This window comes from Camellia sinensis, chromosome 7 (genome assembly GCF_055761805.1).
Source record: "Camellia sinensis isolate YWXY chromosome 7, ASM5576180v1, whole genome shotgun sequence".
Taxonomy (NCBI): domain Eukaryota; kingdom Viridiplantae; phylum Streptophyta; class Magnoliopsida; order Ericales; family Theaceae; genus Camellia; species Camellia sinensis.
Genome location: NC_138967.1, coordinates 9,033,648 through 9,049,969, shown reverse-complemented (window position 1 = coordinate 9,049,969; position 16,322 = coordinate 9,033,648). Strand labels below are relative to the sequence as shown.

At 38.0% G+C, this 16,322-nt stretch overlaps 1 protein-coding gene across 4 annotated transcripts in view; it reads left to right on the top strand.

Moving 5' to 3' along the window:
* Nucleotides 1–395: 395 nt before the first annotated feature.
* Nucleotides 396–16,322, top strand: part of LOC114302985 (protein ALWAYS EARLY 3) — a 59,487-nt gene continuing 43,560 nt past the window's right edge. For 2 of the 4 annotated variants that reach the window (XM_082877408.1, XM_082877406.1), the window contains exons 1-4: nucleotides 396–1,295; nucleotides 2,229–2,356; nucleotides 3,398–3,496; nucleotides 3,752–3,814. In XM_082877408.1, the coding sequence (XP_082733534.1) occupies nucleotides 2,252–2,356; nucleotides 3,398–3,496; nucleotides 3,752–3,814 (267 nt within the window). In that variant the 5' untranslated portion in view covers nucleotides 396–1,295; nucleotides 2,229–2,251. The remainder of the gene's footprint in view (nucleotides 1,296–2,228; nucleotides 2,357–3,397; nucleotides 3,497–3,751; nucleotides 3,815–16,322) is intronic. The other 2 variants (XM_082877407.1, XM_082877404.1) reach the window with 1 other exon arrangement.

Here is a 16,322-nt window from a genome sequence, read left to right as displayed (position 1 = left end):
AAATATAGCACACAAAATGTGTGAAATACAGTGCACATTAAAATAAAAAATATTTACCCTAAAAAAATAAAATTAAGAATTTTAAAAAATATTTTAAAAAATAAATCTATTTTTTTTTCAAAATACAGCTCAGAACTGTTTTCAAAACTCATAGCCAAACAATTTTTCTTTTTTCAAAACTAAATTCAAAATTCAAAGTACAACTTTACACTCAAATCATGATTTTAAAAAATAAAATAATTTTTTTTTGATTTTTTTAAAAAACAAATAGAGTTTTGAAAATAATTTGATTTTGAGTTTTGAATTGTGCATTGAGTTATGAGTTTTAAAAATAATTTTTGAATTGGGTTGGTTATATTTTTAAATTGTACGTAGATTAGGAATTTTAAAAAAATGTTCAAATTTTTTACTAGAACCACAATTCAAACTGGTTGTTTTTCAAAACAGAAAAAACAAGTTTTAAAAAAAGAAATCATGAAAAACGCTTTGGATGCTTCGGCTTTGTTTTAAGTTTCGCGGTTATGCCCAAATTTCCTCACACACTCTCTCTCTCTCCCTCTAATTTTCCGTAGTCATCTTCGTCTTGGCGATCATCAATTTTACTCGTACGCTTCAATTCTTCGCTCGATTTTGATTGGTTACTGTCACATCCAATGGTTTGAACTCGAAACAGTCTTGGATCGGTAACAACTCATTTTGCTGATCTCGCTTTTCTGATCATTCCGTTTCAGCTGTTTTAGGGTTTTGACAATGAATTTGAACTCTTCTGATCACAATGTCTTTTTAAATTTCACATCCTCATTTCTACTTCATTTCAATTTTCATTCTGATTTCCGAGTTTTCAATCAGCAATTAATTGCTTTACTTGTATGTTTTGTATTGATTGCATGTACGTGGTAATTTGTTTTGATATGTTTGTTTGGACCTCAATGAAGTGTTTTGCGGGGATCAGCTGAAATCTTGAACTTTAATTTTGAAAATTTTAATGAATTTCACTTTTAAAAAATAAAATAAAATTATCGATTTTTTTTATTATTTCAGTTTACAATTGTGTATTTGAAATATTTGATGAGTCCAAATCACGATGCTTTTGCACGGTTAAGTTTCTGGATTCAGAGCGGTGGGTAGAGAATTTTGTTTTGTTTTTTTTCTCCCAGCTTTGAGAGTTTGTGCCCTTTCTTTAAATAATGGGTTTGGAGCTTTAGCCACTAAAAAAATGGTATACTTGTGCTTTATTAATGACAATCTTTTGGGGGAACAATGCAATTGATGGATCAAATAGTAAACTTTATTGGGTATGTATGATTGTGGTGTTTTATTTTGAATACGAGTACAATATTTTCTGTTTTGTTTGGCCTGGCTGTAGCACAATGTCTTTCGATTGTTGGAAACGATATGCAAATAATATAATTTTCAACAACAATGACTAAAACGATTTGTTGAAATTTTAGAACAAAAAAAATATAGATTACAACATATAAAATTGAAGTGTATGAGTATACGAAGTGGGAAAATTGATATAATAAAGTATATATAATAAACCAAAGTTGCCAAGAAAATTGATATAATAAAGTTGCCAAGAAAATTGATATAATAAAGTATATATGTGAAGCTCTCATAGTGTTTGGATAGATTAAGGCCAAGTTTGGGTAGTTTAAAAAAAGCCAAAAAGTCAAAAAGTTACTCTAAAAGTTAAAAAGTCATCACTATTCATCAAAAGTCAACAATTACGGCTGCACAATTCCCAATTCTAATTTTCTCCTACAAACTAATTTTTACAATTTTTTATTACGCTTTTTTCCATAAAAAGTCAAAAAGTTAACCCAAACATTCATATTTTCAACCTCAACTTTTTAGTCTAAAAAGATAAAAAGTGCACTTATTTAGTCTTCCCAAACTTGGCCTAAGTTTGGAAGACTCTTAGCTATAGAATATGAATCCCAATCACTAGACACTAGTATGTATAGAGAATTTTGTAACAGCCAGAATTGAAAACCAATTAAACATACATATAAATTTTAATAAAGTTAAAAGAGTGTTTAGTTGAGGTGCAAGCAAGTAGGCCTGTTCACCCAATTATAAAAAAAAAAAAAAAGTTAAAAAAGTATTGTTTAATTTCTTTCATTTGTTGTCCATCACAAATTATTGGGTTCTAGATTTTTGTTTGGCTTACTTTGCACTCTGTAAATTTATTTGTTACACATGTTTTGCCTCTTGGTGTGTCTCAGGTGATTAAGGGATTGATACAATCATGGCTCCTACAAGAAAATCTAGAAGTGTGAATAAGCATTTTTCTTATGTTAATGAGGTTTCTCCTAGTAAAGATGGGGAGGATTCTAAGAAAAGCATGCAACGGGTGAGTTTTGTCTTTGTTCACAAGATATTGATAATCTAAGTAGTCACAATGAATGAACTCGTGGTGTTTCTAATGCCAAGTTGTAATTTACATTAGTGGTGTCTCAAACTTTTTTCCGCATTCTTGGCTGTGATATGACATCCAAGTTGTAAGGATCGTAATCTTGGCAATGATATAATATATAATCTCAGTACATAGTGAAGTTTCATGTATAAATTGTCTATGGATGTAAGTCAGATAATCACCTTCTAGATAGGTGCATTGCTTCTAGTGCTTAGAGTGCATTGAGCTATTGCTGCTTCCTCTTTCATTGTAACACTTTGGGCAGATATTCTGGGTAGCTCCTTTCACTCTCTAGTCTATACCATTGGCAGATGAGAGAATGTCAATTAGGAATGTAAGAACACGACAATTAATTGCAGTCTTGTGGATAATGGATATCAGGGTTTCTCTTGTTGCTATAGCTACAGGATATGGATCAACAGGATCTGACTTGTTCTGGAAATGAATCAAACTGTTTCTTACGTTTGTGTTTTAATATTCAAGATTCCCCATAATATTCATCTATGGCGTGCTTTATTAAGTCACTTGTGTAGTGATGATCGGTTAAATTGGTAAACAATGAGGCTGGTATAACTGTCCAAAAAGACACAATTTGATTCAAAGGATATTTCATATTGTTCTTGAATTACCAATAATCTTCAAAGGATTCTGATATCTTTTGTCGAATTTGGAATTTTTTATTAGCTCTCCTTACATAGGTGTGGCAGTTCCTACCTAACTCCGAAAAATATTTTGGTCTGTTCAGTGTGCCGTGTTTGTGATGCGCTATTCTAGGAATGATAGTTTACTTGTCAGTGCATGTGTGGTTTATCCATTTTTCAGTTGCATTGATGTTCTGCTATGTTTTTGTCAATATTTGGAATAAAATAATAGGGTTGTATTTTTTTGGCATTGCATTACATTAATTAACCAAACCTGCGACAATACTTGGCCTTTGCAACTATTCTTAAAATGATGACATTATCCTATTCTTTGCAGAAGAGAAAGCTGTCTGACATGTTAGGGTCACAATGGAGCAAGGACGAGCTGGAGTGTTTTTATGAAGCGTATCGCAAACATGGGAAGGATTGGAAAAAGGTTGGTTTAAATGTATATTGAAGGTCCAGCATATTTAAGTGGTTATAAGAGATCAAATGCTGTTACTTTTGTATGACGTTCTTTCCATCAACAATGTGACTATTTCCTTACAAGTGCTGTTATTTAAGTTCTTTGTGATTCTTTGGGAAGAATTCTGCGACTTCATTTGTACACTGGCATCAATTCTGCTACTGTTGCTGAATGATCAGTTATCATTTTGAGGTCTTCTGATTTTTGTTTCCCGTGGATTTTAAGGTGGCCGCTGTTCTGAGGAACAGATCCGTGTCAATGGTGGAGGCCCTTTACACCATGAATAGGGTAAGTACATCTTTTCTAGTCCATGTCCTATCTCATGGCCCAAATCCACAAATGATGCATGCATCTTTTCTGTGTTTGGTGATGCTTTAGTTTTGCAGTATATATGATGTTAATCTTGGAACTTTTTGTTGAATATTACCATGATAAATGTTTTGAATAATTTCTCCCACATGCAGCAGTAATTTCAACTGTATGGCCACTGAGGGGTTTGTTTTGTTCTGGCAATATTAAGCTAGTGCGCTTCACATTACAGCCATAACTTGTGAAAGAACTGAAAACCAATTTATGATATGCCCTAGTCGGTAACTTAAAGTTATAACCTAGTGGATACATGCAGAATTATCTCAGAGTTGGCATACTTTGAACTTCCATTTTCAATAAATCCAAATTAGCTCCGCTTCAGATTTGGGTACATTTGAGGTTGGTTGACTGAGTTTATTAACAACATATGCTACTGGTTTGTCAATAAGCAAGTTCAGAGGTTGAAATTGTGAGTTTTTTTTGAATGATTTTTGTATATTCAATTGTGTTTTTGATACAAGAATACATCAGTATATATAACAATCCAAACCCTAGAACTAAAAAAGGAAACAAAATTATATGCTCAATCCCTAATATATACATAATATATATACTACCATATATACATAAACCTAATATTCTCATACCTCCGCTTAAACTCAAGGTGTTGTAGTAGAAAACATTGAGAGTTTGTCAAGAAGAAATTGAAACTGAGCAGTGGTGTGAGTTTCGGTAAAGAAGTCAGCGAGTTGCAGAGTCGAAGAGACGAAAGGAAGCGAGGTAGGGTCAGACTGCAGATGTTGACGGACAAAGTGACAATCAATTTCAGTGTGCTTTGTCCGCTCATGGAAGACAGTGTTATGGGCAATCGGAATAGCACTGCGGTTGGCACAATAGAGGAAGGTCGGAGAAGACTGAGGGACACCCAAATCAAATAAGAGACAACGATGCCAAACAATCTCAGCAGTAGCATGAGCCATAGCATGATACTTAGCTTTGGTAGTGGAGTGAGCAACAATAGTTTGTTTCTTGTTTTTTCAACAGATCAAGGAATCTCCAAGAAACATACAGAAACCAGATGTGGACTTGCGATTGATGACATTGTAAGTTTCTGAAGAATTTTTGTATATTCAAATTGTGTATCAATTACATCAAGACTAGTTTAGATAACCCTAACGACTAACCAAAAAGGAAATACAAGAATAGGACCAAAAAAGAAAATACAGTAATTACAAACATGCCTAATATATACAATGCCTAATATATACGAATATATTCTCACACTCCCACTCAAACTTAAGGTGTTTTAGCTGAAAACACGGAGAGTTGTCAAGAAGAAACCGAAAACAAGCAGTGGTGTGAGTCTTGGTGAAGAAGTCAGCAAGTTGTAAAAGGAAGCGAGATAGAGCCAGACTGTAGGTGCTGACGGATGAAGTGATAATCAATCTTAATGTGCTTCGTTCATTCGTGGAAAACAGTGTCGTTGGCAATCTGAATAGCACTTTGGTTGTCATAGTATAGAGAGGTTAGAGAGGACTGAGGAACGGCTAAGTTAGAGAGGAGACAACGAAGCTAGACAACTTCAGCAGTAGTATGAGCCATAGCATGGTACTCAGCTTTGGCAGTAGAATGGGCAACAACGGTTTGTTTCTTACTTTTTCAAGAAATTAAGGAATCACCAAGAGACAGACAGAAACCAAAAGTAGACTTAGGATCAGTTACATCACCAGCCCAATCAGCATCGACATAAGCCACCAAAGCCAAAGAAGTAAAAGACAACAAGCAGCCTTGGAAGATAGTACCTGCGAAGATAGCGAAGAATCCGAACCAAAGTAGCCCAATGCGGAGAGCGGGGAGTAGAAACGAACTGGCTAACCACATGAACAACATAGGCAAGATTAGGGCGAGTAACTGTTAGATAGACTAAGCAGTCCACAAGCTCGCGATACAAAGTAGGACCATCCAGGGGGACATCATCAGTAGTGCTAAGCTTCACATTAAGCTCAATGGGAGTATCAGAAATCTTAGTGTTAGTAAGACGGGCACGGTGAATAACCTCATTGGCATATTTGGCCCGAGACAGAAAGTAGTCTTTGGGAGAAGAAGCAACTTCAATACCAAGAATATACCGCAAGGGTCCTAGATCCTTCATTTCGAAGGTGCGGAAGAGATGTTGCTTGATCTCAGAGATAGCAGAAGAGTCAGAGCTAGTGATAATCATATCATCCACATAGAGTAGAAGAGCAACAAAACCAGTCAAGGTATGTCTTAGAAACAAAGCAGAGTTGGAAGCAGAAGGATGAAAACCAAGCTCGGTAATAGCAGTCTGAACGCGATCATACCAAGCACGAGGAGACTGCTTTAGACCATACAGAGTATGCCGAAGGCGACAAACCTGTCCAGAGGAATGGTGAAGGCTAGGGGGAGGACGCATGTAAACCTCCTCAGTGAGATGACCATTAAGAAAAGCATTCTTAACATTCATTTGATAAAGAGACCAAGAATGAATAGTAACGACAGAGATCGAAGTACGGGCAGTAGTCATCTTGGCAACAGGAGCGAATGTCTCCTTATAATCAATACCATACTTCTGGGAGAAACCTTTGGCAACTAGACGAGTTTTGTGGCGCTCAAGAGAACCATCAGAATGAGTCTTGACTTTGTAGACCCATTTGCAACCAATCAGATTCTTACTAGCAGGCAAATGAACCAACTTCCAAATACGAGTTTTCTGTAAAGCAGACAACTCTTCCTCCATAGCTTGAATCCAATGAGGATCTTGGCAGGCCTCGTTGTAAGACTGAGGTTCTGAAAAAGAGGGAATAGCAGACAAAAAAATACGATAGGAAGCAGAAAAACATGTATTAGACCAACCCAACTTGTTTGGAGGACGACGCTCACGAGGAGGATAGCGGTGTGCAGCAGGATCAGAGTTGTCAGAAGCAGAAGGAGCAGCAATAGGAGTATAGACAACTGGTGGTGGGGCAGCCTTGCGATGAGAATAGACCAACAACGGAGGGGAAGAAGCAGCCGAAGGAGGAGAAGGAGCCATAAGTGACGTAGATGGAGAAGTAGGAATGACCTCAGGAAAAACAGTGGCGATATACTCATCTGATGGGACCTCAAAAGGAAATGGGTTAATGTGAACCAAATCCTCTTTGGAAACGGGAGCAATGAGAGGGGGAAGCTGAAAGTAAGACAGACGTTCGAGAAAGGCAACATGATGGGAGACATAGAGGCGACGAGAGACATGGTCGTAATAGCGGTAGCCTTTCTGAGTAAGACTGTAGCCCAAAAAGACACACAAGACAGATCGGACACTGAGTTTGGTCCGATCCTTATGGGGAAGGAGGACAAAACAAGCGGACCCAAACACACGAAGAAGGGAGCAGTTAGGAATTAAGGAGAACAAAGCCTCATAAGGAGACCGACCAGAAAGAAGGGGAGTAGGCATGCGGTTGAGAAGAAAAGCAACAATAAGAACTGCCTCCCCCCAGAATAGAGTCGGAACTGAGGCAGAGAGAAGAAGAGACCTAACTGTCTTAAGGAGATGACGGTGTTTACGCTCGGCTCGACCATTTTAGGCAGGTGTATTTGTACAGAAAGTTTGATGAATGGTACCCAAATTGGCTAAATACTCACAAAACTTATTTTTAAAATATTCCCCACCCAAGTCAGATCGTAACACTTTAATGGTAGACCCAAACAGAGTAGTAATCATAAACTGAAGGGTACAGTATATCTGATAAAAATCGGACTTATGAGTCATAACATAAACCCAAGTGTAACGGGTGCAATCATCAACAAATGACACATAGTATGCAAAACCTCCCTTAGTGAGAACAGGAGAAGGTCCCCAGATATCAGTATGAACTAAAGAAAACGGTGTAGCAGATATAGAAGTACTGTTACGGAAAGATAAAGCTGTCATTTTGGCAAGTTTACACCCTCGACACTCGGTAAGTTGACTAGGAGAAACTTTACCCAATATACCTGACTGAGCTAAAGTTCGTAAGTGGTTAGCAGACAAATGCCCTAATCTGGAATGTCACAAATAGAAAGGACTGGACAGAGAATCTAACTGAAAAGAAGAATAGGCAATCGGAGAGGTAGTCATAGGCAGATGCAAGCTCTCCACTACATAGAGGTCTCCAACTCTACGGCCAGTCCCAATCTGCTGTTTGGACATCTGATCCTGCACAGAACATATAGAAGAAGAAAAGATAACATCAAAACCAGAGGCATCAAGTTGACTAATAGATAATAAACTAACAGATAATTGAGGAACATATAAGATAGATGAAATAGAGATTGCAGACATAGCAGACGGTAGGACAGACCCCACAAATATAACTGATGTAAGCAGACCTATTAGTAGTATTAACAGTAATAGGATAGGGAGGGGAGTACAATTCTGAAGTAAAAAGAGATGAAGAGTCATATGATGAGAGACACTAGAGTCAAAAATCCAGACAGACGAAGAGATACCTGAAGAAGACCCAAGCAAACTTGAATGAAGAGAGGAAACAATGGAGGCAGACGGGGAGGGCTGGGAGGTAGACAGTGTATGCAGAAGCTGACTAATTTGAGCACTCAAGTAAGCCAAGTTAGGATCAGGAGCTGGAGCAGATGCTGTAAAACTAGCGGAAGCCTGAAAATTACTCGGAGACAGACATCCCTTCTTGGGGCAGTGATACTTCCAACGGCTTTTTTGATGGCAATAGGCACATTCATTTGAAGCTAGTGACCTATTTTCGAACCTAGCAATCTTATCATTTGACATTGTAAGGAATTAAAGAAATAAAAGAGCTAATGGACCAAATTATAATATATAGAAAATCTTGGGGGTTGTAGTGTAATAAGCCTGAACCTAGGGTGTTAGTATAATACCCAAGCCGAGTCTGAGAACAGTAGTACTGTATCACAGAATAAATCGAGGACTAGAGACAGTTTAAAGGAGGCGAACCAGAGTCTGAGATGAACAAACAAATTGAGAACCAGAGAGAATCTGAAAGAGAACCAAAATCTGAAGTCAACGTCGAAGACGTATGAGTGCGAACATAATCATGAACCAGAGGCAAAGAGGGAGGGTTGCGATGTTGATGTTCACGAGCTAGAAACCAGATGGGTCGACCACGAAGGAGAGCCAGAGAGAGAAGACGAGCTGTGAGGAGGCGACGACTAGATGGGTCGAACCGCTGGATTGGTGCGACTACTAAATAGCACGAACAGAGAGGAAATCCAGATGGATTGACTGAGACGAGGCACATTCACGAGCAGATGGGCCACGAACCAGAATGAGCAGATGAGTCGACGACTAGATAGGTCGACTGAGATGAGGTGCAATCACATACCAAAGTTGAACTAGAATGAGCCTGGGAGAAGCAAGCACAAACACGAACAAGAGAGCAACGGAGACGGCTCTAGGGTTTCAGATTAGAGAACGACTCTGATACCATGTAAGTTTCTGAAGAATTTCTGTATATTCAAATTGTGTATCAATTACATCAAGACTAGTTTATATAACCCTAATGACTAACCAAAAAGGAAATACAAGAATAGGACCAAAAAAGGAAATACAGTCATCACAAACATGCCTAATATATACAATGCCTAATATATACGAATATATTCTCATAGACATCACCAACCTAATTAGAATCAACGTAGGCCACCAAGGCCAAAGAAGAAGTAGAGGATAGTAGTAAACCCTAAAAGATAGTACCTCGGAGGTAGCGAAGAATCCGAACCAATGTAGCCCAATGGGTGGAGCGAGGAGCAGAAACAAACTGGCTAACCACATGAACAACATAGGCAAGATTAGGACGAGTAATAGTCAGATAGACCAAGCAACCCACAAGCTCTCCATATAAAGTAAGATCATTCAGAGGAACACCATCAGTAATGTTAAGGTTCACATTAAGCTCAATGGGGGTATTAGAAACCTTAAGTGTTAGCAAGACCGGCACGGTGAATAACCTCATTTGCATATTTAGCCTAAGATAGAAAGTAGCCTCAAGGGGCCCAGATCTTTCATTTCGAAAGTGCGGAAGAGATGTTGCTTGATCTCAGAGACAGTAGAAGAGTTGGAGCCAGTGATGATCATATCATCCATATATAGTAATAGGGCAACAAAACCAACAAATGTGTGAAGGAGAAATAGAGCAGAATCCTGAGCACAAGGATGACACCCAAGCTGAGTGATAGCGGCCTGAAAGTGATCATATCAAGCAAGAGGGGATTGTTTCAAACCATACAGAGCACGCCGAATACGACAAACCTGTCTAAAGGAATGAGGAAGGTTGAGGGGAGGATGCATATAAACCTTCTCAGTGAGATGGCCATTAAGAAAAGCATTCTTAACATCCATCTGATAGAGAGGCCAATGACGAACAGCAGCAATAGAAATCAAAATACAAACAATAGTCATCTTGGTAACAAGGGCAAAGGTCTCATCATAATGAATACCATATTCCTATGAAAACCCTTGGTAACCAGGCGAGCCTTGTAGCGTTCAAGAGAACCATTAGAATGAGTTTGATTTTGTAGACCCATTTGCAACCAACCTGATTCTTACCAGCAGGCAAATGAATTAACTCCCAAGTATTAGTTTTCTATAAATCAGACAACTCATCCTCCATAGCTTGAATTCAATGAGGATCCTGACAGGCCTCCTTGTAAGACTGAGATTTTGAAAAAGAGTGAATAGCAGACAAAAAAACGTACAGTATGAAGGAGACAAACATGTTTTAGCAAAATCGAGTTTGACTACCTGTTTACGGATGCGAAGGGGATACTTACGGTTAGCAAGATTAGAGTCGTTAGAAACAGAAGGTTCAGCAGCAGGGGTAGAGACAACTGGTGGAGGGAGAGCTTTGTGACTAGAATAAACTAACACCGGAGGAGGAGGAGGAGGAGGAGGAGGAGGAGGAGTAGGGGCAGGAGCAGGTGGAGAAGGAGAAGGAGAGGAGGGAACAGACTCACGGGGGTCAGTGGAGCGGGACACATTAGGAGAAGAGGGAATAAGCTCATGGGAACAACAAAGATATACTCATCAGGAGGGACCTCAGGAGGAAATGGATCAATATGAACTAAATCCTATTTGGAAACTGGGGTTGCGAGAGGAGGAAACTAAAAAGTAAGGTAGACGTTCGAGAAAGGCAACATGGCGGGAGACATACATGCGATAGGAAACAAGGTCATAACAGTGATGACTTTTCTGAGTGAGACTGTAACCCAAAAAGGCATATAGAATAGAGTGGGCACTAAGTGCTTGTTAGGCATGTACTAAAAAGGTGTATTTTTTTGCATACATACACTTATTTGGATCACAGCAATCAAAATCTATCAATATCTTCTCTCTACCTTTCAACCCACTTTCTCCACTTTTCTATATATATTTTTTTTTATAAAAAGTCAAAAGTGCATTTATTTAGAACATCCCGAACCATCCCTAAGTTTGGTCCTATCTTTGTGGGGTAAAAGGACAAAACAAGCAGTCCCAAACACACGAAAGAGAGGGTAATTAAGAAGTTGAGAAAACAGAGCCTCATAAGGAGACTGGCTAGAAAGAAGGGGGGTAGGCATATGGTTGAGAAGAAAAGCAACATTAAGGCCTGCTTCATCCCAAAACGGAGCTGGAACGGAGGCAAAAAGGAGAGACCTAGTTATCTCAAGGAGATGACGGTGTTTACGCTCAGCTCGACCATTTTGGACAAGTGAATTAGTACAGGAAATTTGGTGAATGGTACCCAAATTGGCCAAATATTCACAGAACTCAGTTTTAAAATATTCCCCGCTCAAGTCAGACTGTAATAATTTAATAGTAGATCCAGACTGTAATAATTTAATAGTAAATCCAAACTGTGTAGTGACCATAGACTGAAAAGTACGATATATTTAGTAGAAGTCAGACTTATGAGTCATAAGATAAACCCAAGTGTAATGGGTGCAGTCATCAACAAATGAAACATAGTATGCAGAACTCCCTTTAGTAAGAATAGGAGAAGGACCTTAGACATTAATATGAACTAAAGAGAACAGTGTATTAGATATAGAGTTATTTGTACGAAAAGGTAAGGCTGTCATTTTGGCAAGTTTACATCCCAACACTCGGTAAGTTGATTATGAGAAATTTTACTCAATATACCTGATTAAGCTAAAGACCGTAAGCGGTCAGCAGACAAATGCTCTAATCTAGAATGCCACAAGTGGAAAGGACTTGATAAAGGATCTAACTAAAAAGAGGAAAAAGTTGTCGGAGAGGTAGTCATAGGCAGATGTACGCTCTTCACCACATAGAGGTCTTCAACTCTACGACTAGTCCCAATCTGCTGTTTGGACATCCGATCCTATATAGAACAGATAGAAAAAGAAAAGATAACATCAACCGAAGGCATTAAGCTGATTGATAGATAATAAACTGACAGATAACTAAGGAACATACAGGATAGATGGAATAGAAACAGCATACATAGCAGACGATAAGACAGATCTAACAGATATAACAAGCATATCAGACCCATTAGCAGTATTAACAATAATAGGAAAGGGAAGGGGAGTACAATTTAGAAGTAAGGAGAGATGGGAAGTCATATGATGAGAGACACTAAAGTCAAAAATCTAGACAAACAAAGAGATACCTGAAGAAAACCCAAGCAAACCTGAATGAAGAGAGGAAACAATGGAGGTAGATGGGGATGGTTGGGAGGTAGACAATATGTTGAAGCTGACTAATCTGAGCACAAGGAAGCCAAATCAGGATTAGGAACCGGAGCACATGCATGATAAGTGGTTGGAGTCTGAAAAGTACTCTGAAAAGGAGCGCGGAACTGAGTTTGGGACTGTTGAAAAGACGAGGCAGGCAAACGTCCCTTCTTGGGACAGTGATACTTCCAATGGTCTCGCTGATGGCAAAAAGCACACTTATCTGATACCAGTGGCCCCGCCTTGGGGTTTGCAGGAGATTGTAGTTGATGGGTATCCGACATCATAATGAACCAAAAATAGAGAACCAATTGTGTAAAGTATAATAAATAGAAAGCTGATGGGTAAAACTGTAATGACCCAAAGCTAGCACTATATGGGTCAAAATATAATAACAGAGATTTGAGGTTCACAAAATGTAATAAATCAAAAACTAGATTTTCTAAAACTCAGTAACTCAGAGAGTTTCTAGAAGTTAAGAACCAATAGCCAGAAGTCACAACTAGAGAGGGAGAGATACCTATCGCCAATCATAAGCAGAGAAAGAGAAGAAATGAGACCACTTCGAAGCAACCAGCGAACCAGCAAAACGAAACACAGAGAGAGATGAACCAAAGTGAACAAAGAGACGAATTGACCCACAATCAAATGAGAACTAGGGAACTGTTCTTCGCAAGGAGAGAGGGCAGACCAAACCTTCATGCGAGGCAGAGATAGACGATTAGAGTCCTCTTCGACTCAGATGGGTTGTGACAACGGGTCTCGACCTGAACCTAGATGGGTCGCCACGAACAGACGAGTGGAGCAAGGGTCAACATTGACGAACAAACGAATCACGATGGATAGGTTGATAGAATCTTGACGAACCAGAGATGGATTATGGGATGGGTCAACTTCGACGACCCAGAGAACAACCTCAATTGAAGCACCAAACACCCAAATTGTAATTCCGAACTAGAGGATTTCGTGATTGTTGTTTTAGGGTTTCAAAGACGGCTCTGATACCATGTAAGTTTTTCTGAATGATTTCTGTATATTCAATTGTGTTTTTGATACAATAATACATCAGTATATATAGCCATCCAAACCCTAGAACTAAAAAAGGAAACAAAATTATATACTCAATCCCTAATATATATAGAATATATATACTACCATATATACATGAACCTAATATTCTCACAGTGTAGACACAAATTTTAAAACATGAAGTGTTTCAACACATTTCAAAATTTATGTTACAAATGTCCACTGTTTAGTTTTTGGACTAAACAGTGTTGATTATTTGAATAGCAGGTTCTTATTTCCGATCTGTATTTCAGATCGTTAATTACACATTTTATACAAATGAAACCTCCGATTAATAAAGAACAAAATAAACAACAAAAGACAATTTAAAAAAAAGAAATATTTTATTAAGATTGTTATGGGTTTTGAACCCTCGAATACAAAATACAGTTTGGGTTTGGAACCCTTTACCTATTCATCGCCATTAGCGTAGGCTCTTGAGTTCTCTAAGCTTCTCTTCTTCTTTCTTGTAACGATTTGTTTAGCTCTCAATTTCTTTCTCTCTCTCTCTTCTTTTCCACTTATGATTTTTCTCATCCCCCTGTCTTGTGTGATGGTCCTCATATTTATGGAGGGCCATCAGGTGATAGGAACGCTTCATCTTCATTTTGAAATTCAAATTGAATGATATTTCAAATTGAATGATAACGCCATTTAAATTTTGAATAATAGCGCTATCTGATTAATCGTATATCTGATTAACCGAATTGATCTTTGGGGTTTCATCCTGTGTGGTGGCTTTGCTGTAGGCTCTACAGGTGTCATCTTTCGTAGGCTCCACGTGTCATTTGAGCATCTTGAATAACGTCATTAAGATACGACGTTGTTTTATTTATACACTTCAACGGAGCAAGTTAATCATTTTGGGAAGTGATTGCCTACAACAATCTTATCGTAGGCTCTATGTGTGTGATTGACTGTATTTGAAATTTAAACATAAATTTGGTTTAAAATTCATGTGCCAACAAATGCCCCTCGTGACTTGCACAAGTGAATTTTCTTAACTGTGCGAGTCACGACAATTTGGCACTTTTATGTAGATGATCTTTAGGTCTTGGATGGAATTATTTCTTTGCTTTCGTCCCTAGCCTTTTTTTTTTTTTTTTTTGGTTGACGGCTTTTTCATGAGCCCTTTTACTTTTGTTGCTTGAGTCCTTTTTGTGGACTTGATCTTTTCTTTTTTTTTTTCTTTTCTTTTTTTAAATAAAGGGTTAATTGCCCTTTATAGTCCATGGGCCATTTACTTCTGTTGCATGGGTCTTTTTTGTGGACTTGATTTATTTATTTATTTTATTTTTTTTAAATTATTTTTTTTTTTTAAGGGTCATGAGTAAGGTCCAAGATTTAATTGGACGTTTCCTTTTGTGGACCTCCAACTTGCCACCATTTCTTCTTCTTTCTTTTTTTTTTTTTTTTTTTTTTTTAGGGCTATAATGGACCTTTCCTTTTCTAGGCCACCATTTTAATTGGGCCTTTTCTTTTGTGGGCCTCCAACTTGCCACTATTTTTTTTTTTGCAGTAAATTGTTTTCTAGGCCATCATGGATTTTTCTAGACCATCATGGACTTTTCTTTTTCTAGGCCACCATTTTTTTAAATTGGGCCTTTTCTTTTGTGGGCCTCCAACTTGCCACCATTTTTTTTACAGCAGATTTTTTTTCTAGGCCATCATGGATTTTTCTAGACCATCATGGACTTTTCTTTTTCTAGGCCACCATTTTTTAATGGGCCCTTTTCTTTTGTGGGCCTCAAATTTGCCACTTATTATTTTTAGGATTTTTTTTGCAGTAGATATATATATATATATCTATATATATTTTAGGGGTTTGTCCTAAATGGAATAGGATGGATTGGTATTGGTAGTACTTCTAATCCAACACAAACTCTTACTTAGTATTTCAAATCCTACATAAACTCTTGCTTCTTTGAAGTATTTTAGGAGACCACTACCTCTTTTCTTAAGCAAGACTTTTCCTTTATATTACACCTATTCATATATTTTTTTCCCTGCAGATTTTTTTTCAGATTTTTTTTTTTTTTTTTTTTTTTTTTTTTTTTTTTTGCCCTAACTTTTGCCTAGGCCGCCCTTTCGGATTTTCAACCTAGCAGTTTTTTTTTTTTTTTTTTTTTTTTTTTCTTTGCCCTAACTTTTGCCTAGGCCGCCCTTTCGGGTTTTCACCCTAGCAGGCTTTCTTAAGGGTAATATCTCTTCAAGAACCTTGCATTGGTTGGGGGAATGATTCTGTCACCATCCATCGTTATCAACAAATAGGCCCCATTAGAATAAACCTTCTCAATCACATAAGGTCCTTCCCATTTGGGCTCAAGCTTTCCTTTGGTTCTTCGTGAGACTACTATGGGTGTTCTAACCATTAGTACCAAGTCTCCCTTTTTAAAGGAACGAAGCCTCACTCTTTTATTGAATGCATTTGCCATCCTTTGTTGGTAGATTTCCAAGTTCTGTTGAGCATACAACCTTCTTTCATCCAGGGTCTCCAGCTCAGCCAACCTCACTCTTGCACTTTCATCTTCTGTTAAGGACTCTTGTATTGCCACTCGTAATGATGGTATTTGAACCTCAAGTGGTAACACTGCTTCTCCTCCAAAAACCAACGAATAAGGGGTTGCTTGAGTAGGAGTTCTGTGCGAAGTTCGATAAGCCCACAAAGCTTCTTGTAACTTTTCGTGCCAAACTTTTTTGTTCTTATCCACCA